A 14,174-nucleotide genomic window follows, 5' to 3' on the forward strand; every position below is an offset into this window, starting at 1 on the left:
GGAGGGAGAGAGAGTTGGGGAGAGAGAGGGATGCAGAACTTGAGAGACTATTGAAAGCTGAGAATGAACTGAGGGTTGGGGGGGAGGGGGGAGGGGGGAAGACAGGTGGTGGTGATGGTGGAGGGCACTTGAGGGGAAGAGCACTGGGTGTTGTATGGAAAACAATTTGACAATAAAATATTATGGAAAAAAAAATAAAATTAAAAAAAAAAAAAAAAAGAAATAGCTCATTTAACCCCACTAAAAGATAAATAGTGTAGTGGCTAGCAAATGAATGCTCAATAATTGCTTACAGAAAATACAGTTTGGTAATATTTTCTAAGAAGTTCATGTTCCCCTTTTAAGTGAAGTTGTGAACATGATTTAATGAAACAAGGTTATTGCAGTATAATGACCTTGGGATCACTTCATTTTACAAGTTTTATTAAGCACATACTGTGTTTCAACACACACACTATATTTAAGCTAAATGGCTCTGCTGAGCTTTGACTTTCCAGTTTCTTTCACCTTGCTTTCCCTAAGTTAGTTGACAGCTTGCTGCTCTTGTCTCTGGCTCTGCCCCCACTAAATTTGCTAAGGACGGTGACAGCAGTAAGAGCAAGGACATTCTGAGAGAGGGCAGATGCACTGTTTTTAAATCAAGTGCATACGATTTAATGTATGTACTCTGTGACCTTTTGACAGCTCATTGGTTGCTTTATTATTTTTTTAACTTCTCATTTTTCAACTGTATTTCAAGCAATTTATATGGCTTCAGTACTCACTTAATGTGATGCTATTAGTGAGTTTGTGTTATTTTCAGATGTTGCTTAACATGAGGTTTTCCATTTTTAAATTTCAAGATGGAGATATGCGTGAATTAGAGCGAACCAAACAGTATGTACACGAAGCTTTCCAAGCAGGGGCCATGACTTGCTTAATTTGTATTGCTTCAGTGAAGAGAAACCAAGCAGTAAGTTTTTCTCTTTCTCTGTATTAATGCAGCTTCCCCCAATATCTTATTTTGCATTTGTAGTATTTAACTGTTTATTATTCTTCTGCTTATTTTTGTTAAAAATGTTTCATTTGTGAATTTTATTAATGAATTGATCTTCATTTTATAAATCTGAATTTGAAAAAATTATCTCTAAATGAGCATCCAGTATTTTTAGTACTCTTAATAAGTGAAGCAAGTATCTTCAGTTTTAATGTACGTGTTATTTAGATAAAGCATAGCATCTGTACTTCAGAGATTCCCACAAATTCTGAAATGTTAAAATGCACTGTATTCCACCACTTTCAGCAGGTTTCAAAAGAGGTAAATACGGTCCCTACCTTCAAGGAGTAGAGCCTGGAGTGAGCTCTTGTGTTGAAGACACTAGAAAATGGCTAGGGTCACTGGAGGGAGATGGACTCACATATAACCTGAGATGTGTCTTACATGGTTCCCCAGAGGGTCCCTCACAAGACTGAACTTTGGCCCTTAGCAATAATCAGCTCAACAGTTTACCCTTTATTAGCATTTCCTCTTCCCCACCTTGTCCCCTTATCGCTGCATCCTGGTTCTTTACTCAGGCACAGCTTTGAGAGTAACTCACACCAAGAAATTGCCTTATTTTTTTAATGGTGCTGCCAGCCTATGCATTGTGCTACATGTCTGATTTTATTGAATAGTTGCCCAATGTTAAAATGGAAGGAGAATTGAGTTTTGTCATTGAATGTTGGCAGGTTTTAAAAATTAAACTACTTTACTATTATTCTTTAAGTTTTGATATGTATATTCTTTAATATATTCTATATATTCTTAAGTTCTTTGCTTAATTTTTAGAATTTAACATTAAATGCTAGGTTACTAGATTTTATATAACAAAAGGGCTATGTAGAAAATATATGTACATATTATATTTCAGGATTCCTTGGTATCATTATTTATAATTGGAAATAACCTAAATGTCTAAGAAGAAATTGGTTAAGTAAATGACAATATATAAATCTACATGATATACTGGACAGCTGTAAATATGTATGAACATATTTAATAATAGTGAATGCTTAGAGTATGTTAAAAGACTATAAAAACAGATCATTAGAATGGAAGGAAAAATCTGTTCTTTTATACTTAGGTAACCCTTCAAAATAATTTAATGTGATGCTCATTTTAAAGAATTGTGGAATTATCAAAGAAAATCATTGCATGCATGTTAATTTCTGATCCTTGTCTTAGGTTTGGAGCTGTTCAGGATGTTTCTGTATATTTCACATGCCCTGTATCCAGAAGTGGGCTAAAGATAGCCAGTTTCTAGTATCTTCTCCTTTGACAGATGACGATTTTGGAAAGAGAGATTATCCTTGGCCATGGTAACTTTTTGCTAATTTAGTTGGAATAGTAAGTTGTAAAATAAATGAAAATTATAGCTCATAAGTTGCTTTATTGGCAGTTTCAGGATCTGTGTTGGGCTTTCAATTAGTCATTTGGTTTGTGAAGTTAAGGTACTTTGGTAATGGCTATTTTTTTCTTCTAATTTGTGTAACTACTGTTCCTTTCAAAGACTAATAAATAATTCAGACTTTCTTCTGCAAAATGACTCTTTAATTACCCTTTTTAAAGAACTTTCATTTCTTTAAAATCCTACAGAACTAGAATCCTTCATAATTCTAGTACTTCTATTCTGGAGTTACTTTTAGTATACAATAATTAGTGTCACATAGTAGAAGACGGTCATCTAATGTATTTTGTTCATAGGTGTCCCAGTTTTATCTCTGAAATCTCTCAAACTGCAGGTGTATATTATCCAGTCTTAACCAATTCCTCCACATTTATTTATCAGTATGCTTATTGTTGATGAATATTTGATTGTGAACTTCTGTTACATTTCCAGGAAGAATTGGGGAGTAGAGAATTTATCTCTCTGCTGAATAAAGATAATAAAAAATTAATCCATACTGGCAGCTCAGAGGGTAGGTTTACTGTCATGGTAATGAAGCATAAACTTCAGGGGTTCTGTGTTCATATAAATATTCACTTTTGTAACTTAACATTTGTAGTTTTATGTTCTTTTTCTTAACAGAGGCCCCCAAATTGTATAAGATTCAGACCTTGGAAAACCTGGACCCATAATATTGGACCTCCTCTTTTTAGTACAAATACTGATACATTTGTAAAACTATGATAGTATAGTTCTTAAAAAACATTTTAGACAGACTAGTTACTTTGAAAAATAATTCTCAGAGTTCTGGGAGGGTTTTTATTCCCATGTTCATAAAGGAGATATTGAAGTTGATAAAGTAAATTGCTATATTCAGTCTTCACCTACTCTTAAATGGTGAAGCCAGGATTTGAAACTGAGGATTTCTGACTTCTAAATTCAGTGATTTTTCTATTCTTGTGAGTTCTCCCTTATAATACTACTTTTAGAGATATTATTTGTCTTCAATTAATATAAGCTTCTCTGAAACATTTTAAAATTTCAGTCTATATTTGTTTTGCTACTGCATCGTATTTGTGGGAGAGTTTCAGTGTTCAATAGGTACAGAATTGAGCTAGATACTCTGGCTTAGTTTTGGAGATCTAACCTTAAGTATGCTTTTTATCACCCTTGCTCTTACGTCTGTTTTAAGAGGTCATTTTGCCATAGTGCTGGGAAGTAACAGTTAAGGGAGGAGTGAACTGCTACTCTTCACTTATATCTAAAAGGAACAAAAAACCGAATCAACTGTGTAGTAGTAATCTTTACATTCTATACTTACGTTTTTTAAGAAGGAAAATCAATGACTAGTCTGGATTTTGTTTAATCCCCATCAAGATTGAGCTAGAACTTGATAAAAATATTAATAGTTTTAAATTGATTGTTTTTGTGGAATTCAAACATTTAAAATATATGTTTCTATTAAGAGATTGCTTGTTTATAAATAGGATATAGCATAAATACGTTTCATTATTGCATGACATTATTTTAAATAACACATGCATTTGCATATTATGTCCTTACCTCTCCCAGTCTCCTGGAGCAATTCAGCCTCACTGTTGATGGGCAGTATTAGGGTTTTGTGAGTTGCTTTTTAGTCATCCATATCTAGGCTTATTTAAAGTACACCTCCCTCTCCACACTAGTTTAGAGGAATGTAGCCATTTTTCCTTTAGTGAAGGAAAATTATCACTCTTCTGAAAAAATTCTAGATGACTGTCTAGATGAGACATAGTATTTTGTTTTTGATTTTTGATTAATATTTTGAATAAATATCTTTGGTTATTCTGAATATTTTTGTGAAAAAATATTATTTTGGAAACAACATGTTCTTAGGACAATGAGAATATATATGATACAAAAGAAAGTGGTGGCATGAAACTTCCTCTGGTGTAATATACTAACTATACTCATTTGCGGGACAGTAAGGGTTAGAACATCTTTTTAGAATGAAGTGATCGATGGTCTACAAGTGAATTTGATAGAGCTGAAGGTTAACAGTGCTGTTTTTAAATCTTGCTAGGTAAAAATCTGCTTTAGCAGAGAATATGAAACAATATTCAAACTTTCTTTGACCTAGGCACATTTGGAATATATCTATTTTGTATTAGATGTTGAAATGTTCTTTCTTTAAAGTATTTTTCCTTTTAATTCTAGGTTTTAGGAAAGTTATTGCTGCTGTGTTGCCTACCTATAATGTGGTTTCTCTGTTCTGTTCATTGCCAATATATTTTACTCATTTGCAAATCATCCAGCCAAACTTGTAAAAGATAGAGCTTTATAAAAATTGAAATGAATACCTCAAGAATAAAGTTCATCTGCTTAGTGGACAGCTAATGTTGCTTTCTTTTTATAGCTTCATTCTATGTATGAGCCACATTTTAAGTGCTCGCTAGTCCTTTGTGGCTCATGTCTACTGCCCTGGACACAGCAGGTCATAGAACAGTTCTGGCATGTCAAGAAATTATATTGGACAGAGCTGTTCTAGATTGTCGAAAGTGGCCTTGGTAAAATCTTGTTTCTTACTAATATAAAGATGGAGTAGGCGGTACCTACGGAGAATTGAGTATACTCTACTAAGTATATCTATATTCCTGTCTCGGGTCACTTTTAAAAAATGAAATTAATTTCATAATTTTATTTTTTTTGTAGTCCAAAATGTAGGTTTGAATACAAGCGATCTGACACACCTAGTAGGTACTATTGCTACTGTGGAAAAGTGGAAGATCCACCTTTAGATCCATGGCTTGTGCCTCATTCATGTGGCCAAGTATGTGAGAGAGAATTTAAGCCTCCTTGTGGCCATAAGTGTTTGCTCCTCTGTCATCCGGGTGAGTTATGTATTGCATTTCTAATTATTTGTGGGTGGTTATTTCTTATGTTGAGGCAAAAAGAAAATTGTGAAAGTTTAATTTGGAACTACATGTCTATAGGAAGATATGAGAAGGGGAATGGTTTTAAAAGTATCACTAAAGACAGCTTTACAAATTACCGGTAGGTGCAGGAATTGGAAGTTTAAAATTTTGACTTCTGATTTGTTTTCCCGATCACTGGATTCTAGGTCCCTGCCCTCCTTGTCCAAAGATGGTCACAATTACTTGTTACTGTAAGAAGGCAAAACCGGTCCCTCGTAGATGCAGTGCCAAGGGATGGTCCTGTCAGCTGCCTTGTGGGCGCAGGTTGCTCTGTGGACAACATAAATGTGAGAGTCCTTGTCACGCAGGTAAAAGATCATACCTCTAAGGTGTTTTGACTTTTTAGGTAAAAATCAAAGCAGTGTTGGGCGCCTGGGTGGCTCAGTCAGTTAAGTGTCCTGACTTCAGCTCAGGTCATGATCTCAGTTCGTGAGTTCAAGCCCCACATCAGGCTCTGTGCTGACAGCTCAGAGCCTGGAGCCTGCTTTGAATTCTGTGTCTCCCTCTCTTTCTGCTCCTCCCCTGCTAGTGCTCTCTCTCTCTCTTTCTCAAAAATAAATAAACATTAAAAAAATTTTTTTTTAAATCAAAGCATTTATTGCGGGGCTCTAATTCAACAAACTGCAAGATCATGCCTGAGCTGAAGTTGGCCGCTTAACTGACTGAGCCACCCAGGCATCCCTGTTTTCATAAATATTTTGATGCTAATTTATCATTATGACTTTAGGAAATTGTCCTCCCTGTCCAAGAGTCAGTAGACAAAAGTGTGTCTGTGGGAAACAAGCTGCTGAAAGGAGCTGCGCCAGTCCTCTGTGGCACTGTGATCAAGTAAGGGCCTGTGCACTGGGGGCTGGGGAGCGAGGGCCACAGAGAGCAGAAGCAGTTGGACGAGCTAATTAGGTTTAGCTGGATAAAAGGAGAAGAATAGTGACCCAAATGAATTATATTCATGTTTTAGGAAGCTGTTTTCCAATTTAATATAATTCTAATTACTGGAAGAAATTTATTTTTGCAAATTGATAGCTGCTTGTTGATTTTGGATTCAGTACGTATGTTCTCTGTTTCTTGCTGTGTCTCCCGCCTTCCTTGTTTTTACCTTCTCTTGAACCGACACCACTCCCTTCTTGACTTTCCCAGTTGAGGAAGTAGGATTGATTTTGTAGATTGTCCCAAGAATTGAGATGGTTATAGTACCATTTGGAATTTTTTGGTAGATGGCCACGTGAAGCTATATGTACTTTTTTCCTTTTATTTTAAAAATAATCTCTTTGGTACATAGGAAATGTGTGTGTGGATATGTGTGTGAGTGTGTATGTGTGTCTGTATGTGTATGTTTATATATATATGACATGTATGTAAGATATAAAACATAATAGGAAGAACATAAAGAAGTTACTTCTGCTTGAAAAAGGAGATAAGTCATGCACAAAGTCTTTTTAACTTTTAAGTCCTCGCTACTGCTTATTGCATTTTATTTTAGGTATGTGGAAAAACACTACCATGTGGTAATCATACCTGTGAGCAGGTTTGCCATGTCGGTGCTTGTGGAGAATGTCCTCGATCTGGGAAGAGGTTCTGTCCATGTCAGAAGTCAAGTAAGACTTTTTTTTAAACCTTTAGTGGAATATGATTATGTTCACTAGAGTACTTTCCCAAGTTAATTAGATTTCTCTGGGTGTTCATAATGTAATTTCAGTAATAATACAAATATGATACTAGATTTCTTTACGTTTAGTGAAAGGACAATACAGCTTGATGGGTTAAGAACTCAGACTTTGGAGTCAGGCATATCCTGGTTCAAAACCCACATTTATGAAATAATAGTTTTCCTAAAGTTAAATGGGGACAATAATAGTACCTTCTTTATAAGAGAAAGACAATTAAATGATACAACGCACGTAGAGTATTTGGTGTAGTACCTGGCAATACAAGAAACATCTTAATCATAGACTGTTAACTTCATCATGTATTAGGTAACAGGGGAGTTTAACTTTTGGCTGCTTTGAGATAAGGCCTACAAGGGTGTAGTTTGAGTCTACTCTGACCAGCAGCCAGCAGGACCAGCACACATATTTATAAGATTATTGGCAACATTTGTCTTAATATGTTTATGTTAAAGATTAGTTTCATGTTTTTAAGTCTACATCTTTCCTTTTTTTTCTAATCCTGTGAGGTTGTTAAGAGCAAATTTTCCTTTTATAATTCTGTATATTGTATAATTCTTCATAGAGGTATACATGGTTTCTAATCTTTTATTTAGATAAGTACTTCTGAGTTAGCTTAGAAACACATGCTTTTTGAGGATGGTAACTTGTCATGTGTCAAATTCTTTTTAAAAAACAAACTTTTTTACTAGGATTATTTTTACTAAATTTAACTGTTTCTGGGCACTGGGGAGCTCTGTCAGTTAAGCGTCCAACTTTGGCTCGGGTCATGATCTCACAGTCTGTGGGTTCTAGCCTTGCTTCGGGCTCTGTGCTGACAGCTCAGAGCCTGGAGCCTGGTTTGGATTCTGTGTCTCCCTCCCTCTCTGTCCCTCTGCTGCTCACATTCTGTCTCTGTCTCTCTCTCTCAAAAAATAAATTTAAAAAAATTTAACTGTTTCTAAAAATTATGTACATACAAAACTTCAGTCTGAAAGGGCTTTCTTTCTTTAGGGAGTCAAAAGAATATGGCCTGTTATTAGTGCTTAATAGTAACGTATCTTATTAACCTTGACTGTTTTTCTGCTTTTAGAGTTTTCTTTGCCATGTACAGAAGATGTGCCAACTTGTGGAGACAGTTGTGACAAAGTACTTGAATGTGGAATCCACAGATGTTCACAGCGTTGTCACCGAGGTCCTTGTGAAACATGTAGACAAGTTAGTCATCTCCTATAAATATTAATTTTAAGAGCCACCTAGCATAATATGTCAAATGAGGTTATTCTGTGATTGTTTTCCATTATTTATATCATGATCTATATGAGTTTAGTGACCTCTTTATGGTGGAGAAACAGAAGAGTATGCCAGCAATCAAATCTAAACATTATCTTTTGTTTCCTTTTGTTTGGTAAAAGTTTATACGTTGTCATTTTTATAATCCAGCGTGGGGTTGTTTGTTTCCAGAAGATACTCAAAGCAGTGATGCAGTTGAACTTCATCACTAGTGCTAATGGAAAGAAACAAATGCCTAGAAGTGAGATGTTAAAGTTACCTATGTTATTTTGGTTTTGACCATACTACTAGATAATCTGATTTTTTTTATTTTACTGAGACAAGATGTGCAGAGGGTATGGTGTAGTTAGATGTGATTTTAATGTGTGGTATTGTTTTATTGTTTAATATCCCTATAATGAAATTCTATGAAGTCTTTGTTGGAACAAAGTAAGATACAATATTTTGAGGAAATTCAGCTTTATTTTTGGTAAAGTCCTTTGTATGAAATACTTTTAAAAGTTTTCTTTATTCTTTACTAATTATAGATTGCAGTGTGAAAAAAAAGTCAACCAAAATTAGTTTTAATTTAATAACATTTATTCGATATTTCCAGGAAGTGGAAAAGCATTGTCGCTGTGGAAAGCATACAAAACGAATGCCATGTCATAAACCTTATCTCTGTGAAACTAAGTGTGTTAAGATGCGGGACTGTCAGAAGCATCAGTGTAGGAGAAAGGTATGTGTAGGGAGCTTGGGAAACTTCTGAAAAGTGTCTTGAATTTGTCCTTTTTGGGCCTGTGATAAGTGACGTAATGATTTGTTCTTCTGATGTTCAAGTATATTCTTTGCTTTCCATATGAAATTCTAGATTAACTTTTTTTATTAGAGTGAGAGTAGCAGGGAGAGAGGTGGGGTGGGAGGGGGGAGAGAGAGAGAGAGAGGGAGAGAGAATCTTGAGCAGGCTCCATACTCAGTGTGGAACCTAAGGCAGGGCTTGATCCCACAACACTGGGATTATGACCTGAGCCAAAATCAGGAGTTGGATGCTCAACCAACTGAGCCACCCAGGCGTCTCTGTTCTAAATTAATCTTAATTGTTTATATCAGTGGGAAATCTTACCAAATTGTTTAAATGACAACAGTCTCTTTTTTGACCCTGGGCATAAACCTTTTAACTTGGTTCTTGGGCTGTTTCTGTTCCCTGGATTTTAAAGCATCATAGCCATGTTAGAGCAATAGTTCATTTCGTGGTAGAGGCTTAATTTCTAGTGTTCAAATCCTATATATAAAGACTTAGTTCTGTATAAGGTTGACTGGAGAATTTTGTTGAGTATGTAGATTTGTAGTTTTTTTGAGTCCTATTTATCATTATGAATTATCCCTCTATTTCTGATAAGGTTTCCTTATTCCTAAATCCATTTGGATATAGTGATACCAACTTTGTTTTGTTTAATGTTAACAAGGGTATCTTTTCCCATTCTTTTACTTTTAACTTATTCATATGTTATATTTAAAGTATATTTCTTGGGTTACCTGGGTGACTCAGTCATTTAAGGGACAGCTGTTGATTTTAGCTCAGGTCAGGATATCAGGGTCATGAGATCAAGCCCTGAATAAGGCTTTGTGCTGGGTGTGGAGTGTACATAAGATTCTCTCTTTCCCCCTTTCCCTCTACCCCTCCCCTGCTCACATGCATATGCACTTTCTCTCTTAAAATAAAGGGGATTTTTTATAGATCACATATAGATTTTATTTTATAATATCTGCCACTTTAAACATTGACAGTCTTTGTCATTTAATTTGGGTGTAGATCATTTACATTTAATATGATCTTTGGGGCATGTGGGTAGGTCAGTTGGTTATGCATCTGACCCTTGATTTCAGCTCATGTTATAATCTCTCGGTTTGTGAGATTGAGCACTGACTGGGGTCCTGGGCTGACGGCACTGAGCTTGCTTGGTACTCACTCCCTCTCTTTGTGTCTCTCCCTCACTCATGCTTGCATTCTGTCTCTTCCTCTCTCTCAAAAACAAACTTAAAACAAATTTTTTTTTTAAAACTGATTTATTTTTGCTGACAGCAGCAAGCCTGATGTGGGTCTTGAACTCACAAACTGCAAGATCATGACCTGAGCTGAAGTCAGATGCTTATCCAACTGAGCCACCTAGGCGCCCCTCCCCATACACTTTTAATGTGATTTTTAATATGGTAGTATTTAAGTCTGTCATTTGCTGTTTATTTTCTATTTGTCCATCTGTTTGTTCTTTTACCATGTTTTATAGTTTCCATTTGATTATTTTTTCCATGATTACATTTTAACTTTTTATTGAATTCTCACACATTTTATATACATGTATTTTATGAAATCCAATACATTATTTTTACTTTTGCTTTAAATAGATATCTTTTAAAGAATTTGAAAAAATAAGAAAAGTAGTGATTATATCTATCATCAAACTCTCTATTTTTGGTGCTTTTCATCCTTTTACATGGATTGGGGTTTCTATTTTCATCTTATTTCTGTCAGAGGACTTCTTTTAACATTTTTTGTAATGTTGGCATGATGTCTTTCAACTTTTATAAACTACCTTTAGCTTTGTGAAACATATTTCTACAGTAAAATTCTAATTTGGCAACTTTTCTCCCATACTGTGGCTCCGTTATCATTTAGCTTGCGTTATTTTTCCTCCCTCAACAAAGAATGTGCTGTAATTGTTATGTTTCTTCCTCTGCATGTAATGCCTCTTTTTTCTTTGGCTATTTTTAGAGGTTTTTCCCTATACTGTTGTTTCAGCAATTTATTTGTGGTGTTTCTTCATATGGCTTTGTGTTTCTTTAGCTTAGTTTTTCTTGAGCTTCTTTGGATCTGTTTATAGTTTTTATCAAATTTGTGAAATTTTCAGTCTTGGTTTTTTTCAATATTTTTCCCACATGCACTACCTTCTGAGACTCCAAAGACGTGTATGTTATGCAGCTTGAAGTCCCACAACTCACTGATGCTCCATTTATTATTTAGTCCTTGTAATTTATGTGTTTTATTTTAACTTATATAACTTTGTCTTCAAGTTCACTAATTTTCTTCTACATTTCTAATTTGATGTTTATACCTGCCTGTGTTTTTCATCTCAGATATAGTATTTTTTCATCTCTGAGCATTGGAGTTGAGTCTTTTTTATATTTCCCTTGCCTTTCCTTACCAGGTTTCTACTTTCCTCTAGCATCTTGAGTATGTGGGGGCTAGACTTATAATGCCCATTTTAATGTCTTTGCCTTTTAATTCTGTCATCTATCATGTTTGGACCTATTTCTGTTGATTGACTTTTCTTCTTTCAGATTATATTTTCCTGATTGGTAATTTTTGATTAGTTTTGAGACATTGTGAACTTTACATTTTGGACACGGTTTTGTTTTGTCTTGTATTTCTTTAAATATTTTTAAGCTTTCTTCTGGGTTGAAGTCAAGTTATTTAGAAATCATTTGGTTCTTTTGAAGCTTAATTTAATTAGGTGTGTTGAGGCCACCCTTTTATTTAGGGCTAATTTGGTGTCACTACTGAGGCACTAATTCTCTAAGTACTCTACTTGATGCCTGTGTATTAGGAAGTTCTTCCATTCTGGCCATTGGGAGCACATAAATTGTTCCTAGCCTTGCATAATCTCTGGAAACAGTTGTGCCTTCTTCCAGTGGTTCTTAGATTTTGGAAAGTTCCCCCTTCACACATGTAAAGACCAGTATTTAGCCAAAGACTTGAGGGGTCCTTTCGTGAGTTCTCCAGAGTTTTCTCTGTCTGCTACCACTTCTCTACAAATTCAAGCCACACTGACCTCTCTGAACTGTGAATCTTGTCTGCTCAGCTTGGTGAGACCACCAGACTCTGCTTATGATCTTCCTTGTGTGGTAGCCTCCACATCTGAGCGAGTACTATCATAGGTCTTACCTTGTTTGTTTCTCTTCTTTTAGGGATTGCTGTCTTGTGCTGCCTAATTGTCTAATGTCTAAAAACTATTGTTTCATATATTGTGTATGATGTTTTGGTTGTTTAATATAGAAGAGTAAATCTGATCATTATTCCTCCATGGTCAAAACCAGAAATGTCAAAAGTTTTAGTAAGGCATGTGCCACATAACTTTCTTTTCTCCCACTGTTAACTGGCAGAATAATAGGCATATAGTTTTCCTTGGTAAATATTTGTCTAATTGAATGAACTATTTTGACTTTTAATTGTTTTTCAATACTGTGTATTCTGTTTTTATTTATTTTTATATACTGAAACTTGTTCTTAAGTTACAACCCTAAGTTTTTTAAGACGCTTGTAGTCTGTATTTCTCCCCCCTACCCCCCGAAGTTTGGATATATGAGAGGCCAAGGAAGGAGTTAGGATGGTAAGCTAGGCTTTAAGTAGTTGCTTTGTGTTCATGAATGAAAATTGGGAGAAATTTGCACAAATGGATTGGAAAACAGAGGGGTGACAAAATAAAGTTAGAAACAATTAGCCTTTCTCTTTTTCTCCTCTTTAGTTAGTCTTTGATCCATAGTTTGAAAATAACTGCTGGGGCACCTGGGTGGCTCGGTTGGTTAAGCGTTCAACTCTTGGTCTTGACTCCGATCATGGTCTTGTGGTTCGTCACTTTGAGCCCTGTGTCAGGCTCTGTGCTGCCGGTAAGCAGCCTGCTTGGGATTCTGTCTCTCTCTGCTCCTCCCCCATTCTCCCTCTCTACTTCTCGCTCTCTTTCTCAAAGTAAATAAATAAACTTTAAGAGAATAACTGCCAAACTAATCTATACATTGAACTATACATTGATTTATTTTCAAAAATTTAAAACTTAGACTGTTTGCTTAAGTTGACTATAGGAGTTGACCAGATGCATTCCTCTTGCTAATGCTGGCAATCTCTGCATACATAAGTAGAAATGAAATTATCCAATGGGACTGTTGTAAGTCACAGAATAATTAACTGAAGGGCAAGAAACTAGCTTCATTTCATTAAATTAGGTCATTGTCTGTTTATAAGTTCTTAATGTTGATACTCTTGAATACTTTCTTATGGTGAAAAGTATCTTTTACCTTTCATAAGTTCTGAGAATAACTAGTAATAACATTTATATTATGTGTGGTTTTCAAATGACCTTTTCTTTATATATTCCTTTCCCTTCAGTGTTGCCCTGGGAACTGTCCACCTTGTGATCAAAACTGTGGACGGACTTTAGGATGTAGGAACCATAAATGTCCATCTGTCTGCCATAGAGGTAAAATTTAACAACAGCTATAATTTTTTGTTTATATTTATACAGTGCTTTATACTTGATAGAGTCTTTACAGTCATTATCTTACTCTTTTTTAAAAATTTTTTTTAGTTTTGAGAGACAGAGAGAGACAGCACGAGCAGGGGAGCTGCTCAAACCCACGAACCGGGAAATCATGACCTAAGCCAAAGCCAGATGCTTAACCGACTGAGCCACCCAGGCACCCCTCATTATCTTACTCTTAACAATGTTGAAAACGTAGGGCAGTCACTGGTATCCCTAGTGTATGGACAGGGGGATTGAAGCTAAAGATAAGTTCAGCGACTTACTCAGGGAGATACCTAGTAAAGAAGTATAGCTAAGATTTGAACCCACTCTTTCTAAATGTAAAAGTTTTGTTCCATGTTGTTTCCTTACTTCTTCCCAACCTCTCCCCTACAGTTTTTAAATTAATTAGTATAGCTAAGATTTGAACCCACTCTTTCTAAATGTAAAAGTTTTGTTCCATGTTGTTTCCTTACTTCTTCCCAACCTCTCCCCTACAGTTTTTAAATTAATTAGTATGTTCTTAGGGTTTTCAGTGTTATTTTTAATTTTAGACATTTATATGGAATAGCTCTTGAGTAAGGGATTGGATATATCCTGAGCCAGCGA

General features: G+C 35.4%; 1 protein-coding gene across 4 annotated transcripts in view; it reads left to right on the forward strand.

Moving 5' to 3' along the window:
* Positions 1-14,174, forward strand: part of NFXL1 (nuclear transcription factor, X-box binding like 1) — a 67,679-nt gene that overhangs the window by 12,107 nt on the left and 41,398 nt on the right. For all 4 annotated transcript variants that reach the window (XM_029946147.1, XM_029946171.1, XM_029946156.1 and 1 more), the window contains exons 4-12: positions 843-952; positions 2,204-2,337; positions 5,097-5,275; positions 5,506-5,667; positions 6,087-6,187; positions 6,840-6,954; positions 8,096-8,220; positions 8,891-9,013; positions 13,433-13,523. In XM_029946147.1, coding sequence (XP_029802007.1) covers positions 843-952; positions 2,204-2,337; positions 5,097-5,275; positions 5,506-5,667; positions 6,087-6,187; positions 6,840-6,954; positions 8,096-8,220; positions 8,891-9,013; positions 13,433-13,523 — 1,140 coding nt within the window. The remainder of the gene's footprint in view (positions 1-842; positions 953-2,203; positions 2,338-5,096; positions 5,276-5,505; positions 5,668-6,086; positions 6,188-6,839; positions 6,955-8,095; positions 8,221-8,890; positions 9,014-13,432; positions 13,524-14,174) is intronic.

Source organism: Suricata suricatta, chromosome 1 (genome assembly GCF_006229205.1).
Source record: "Suricata suricatta isolate VVHF042 chromosome 1, meerkat_22Aug2017_6uvM2_HiC, whole genome shotgun sequence".
Classification (NCBI taxonomy): domain Eukaryota; kingdom Metazoa; phylum Chordata; class Mammalia; order Carnivora; family Herpestidae; genus Suricata; species Suricata suricatta.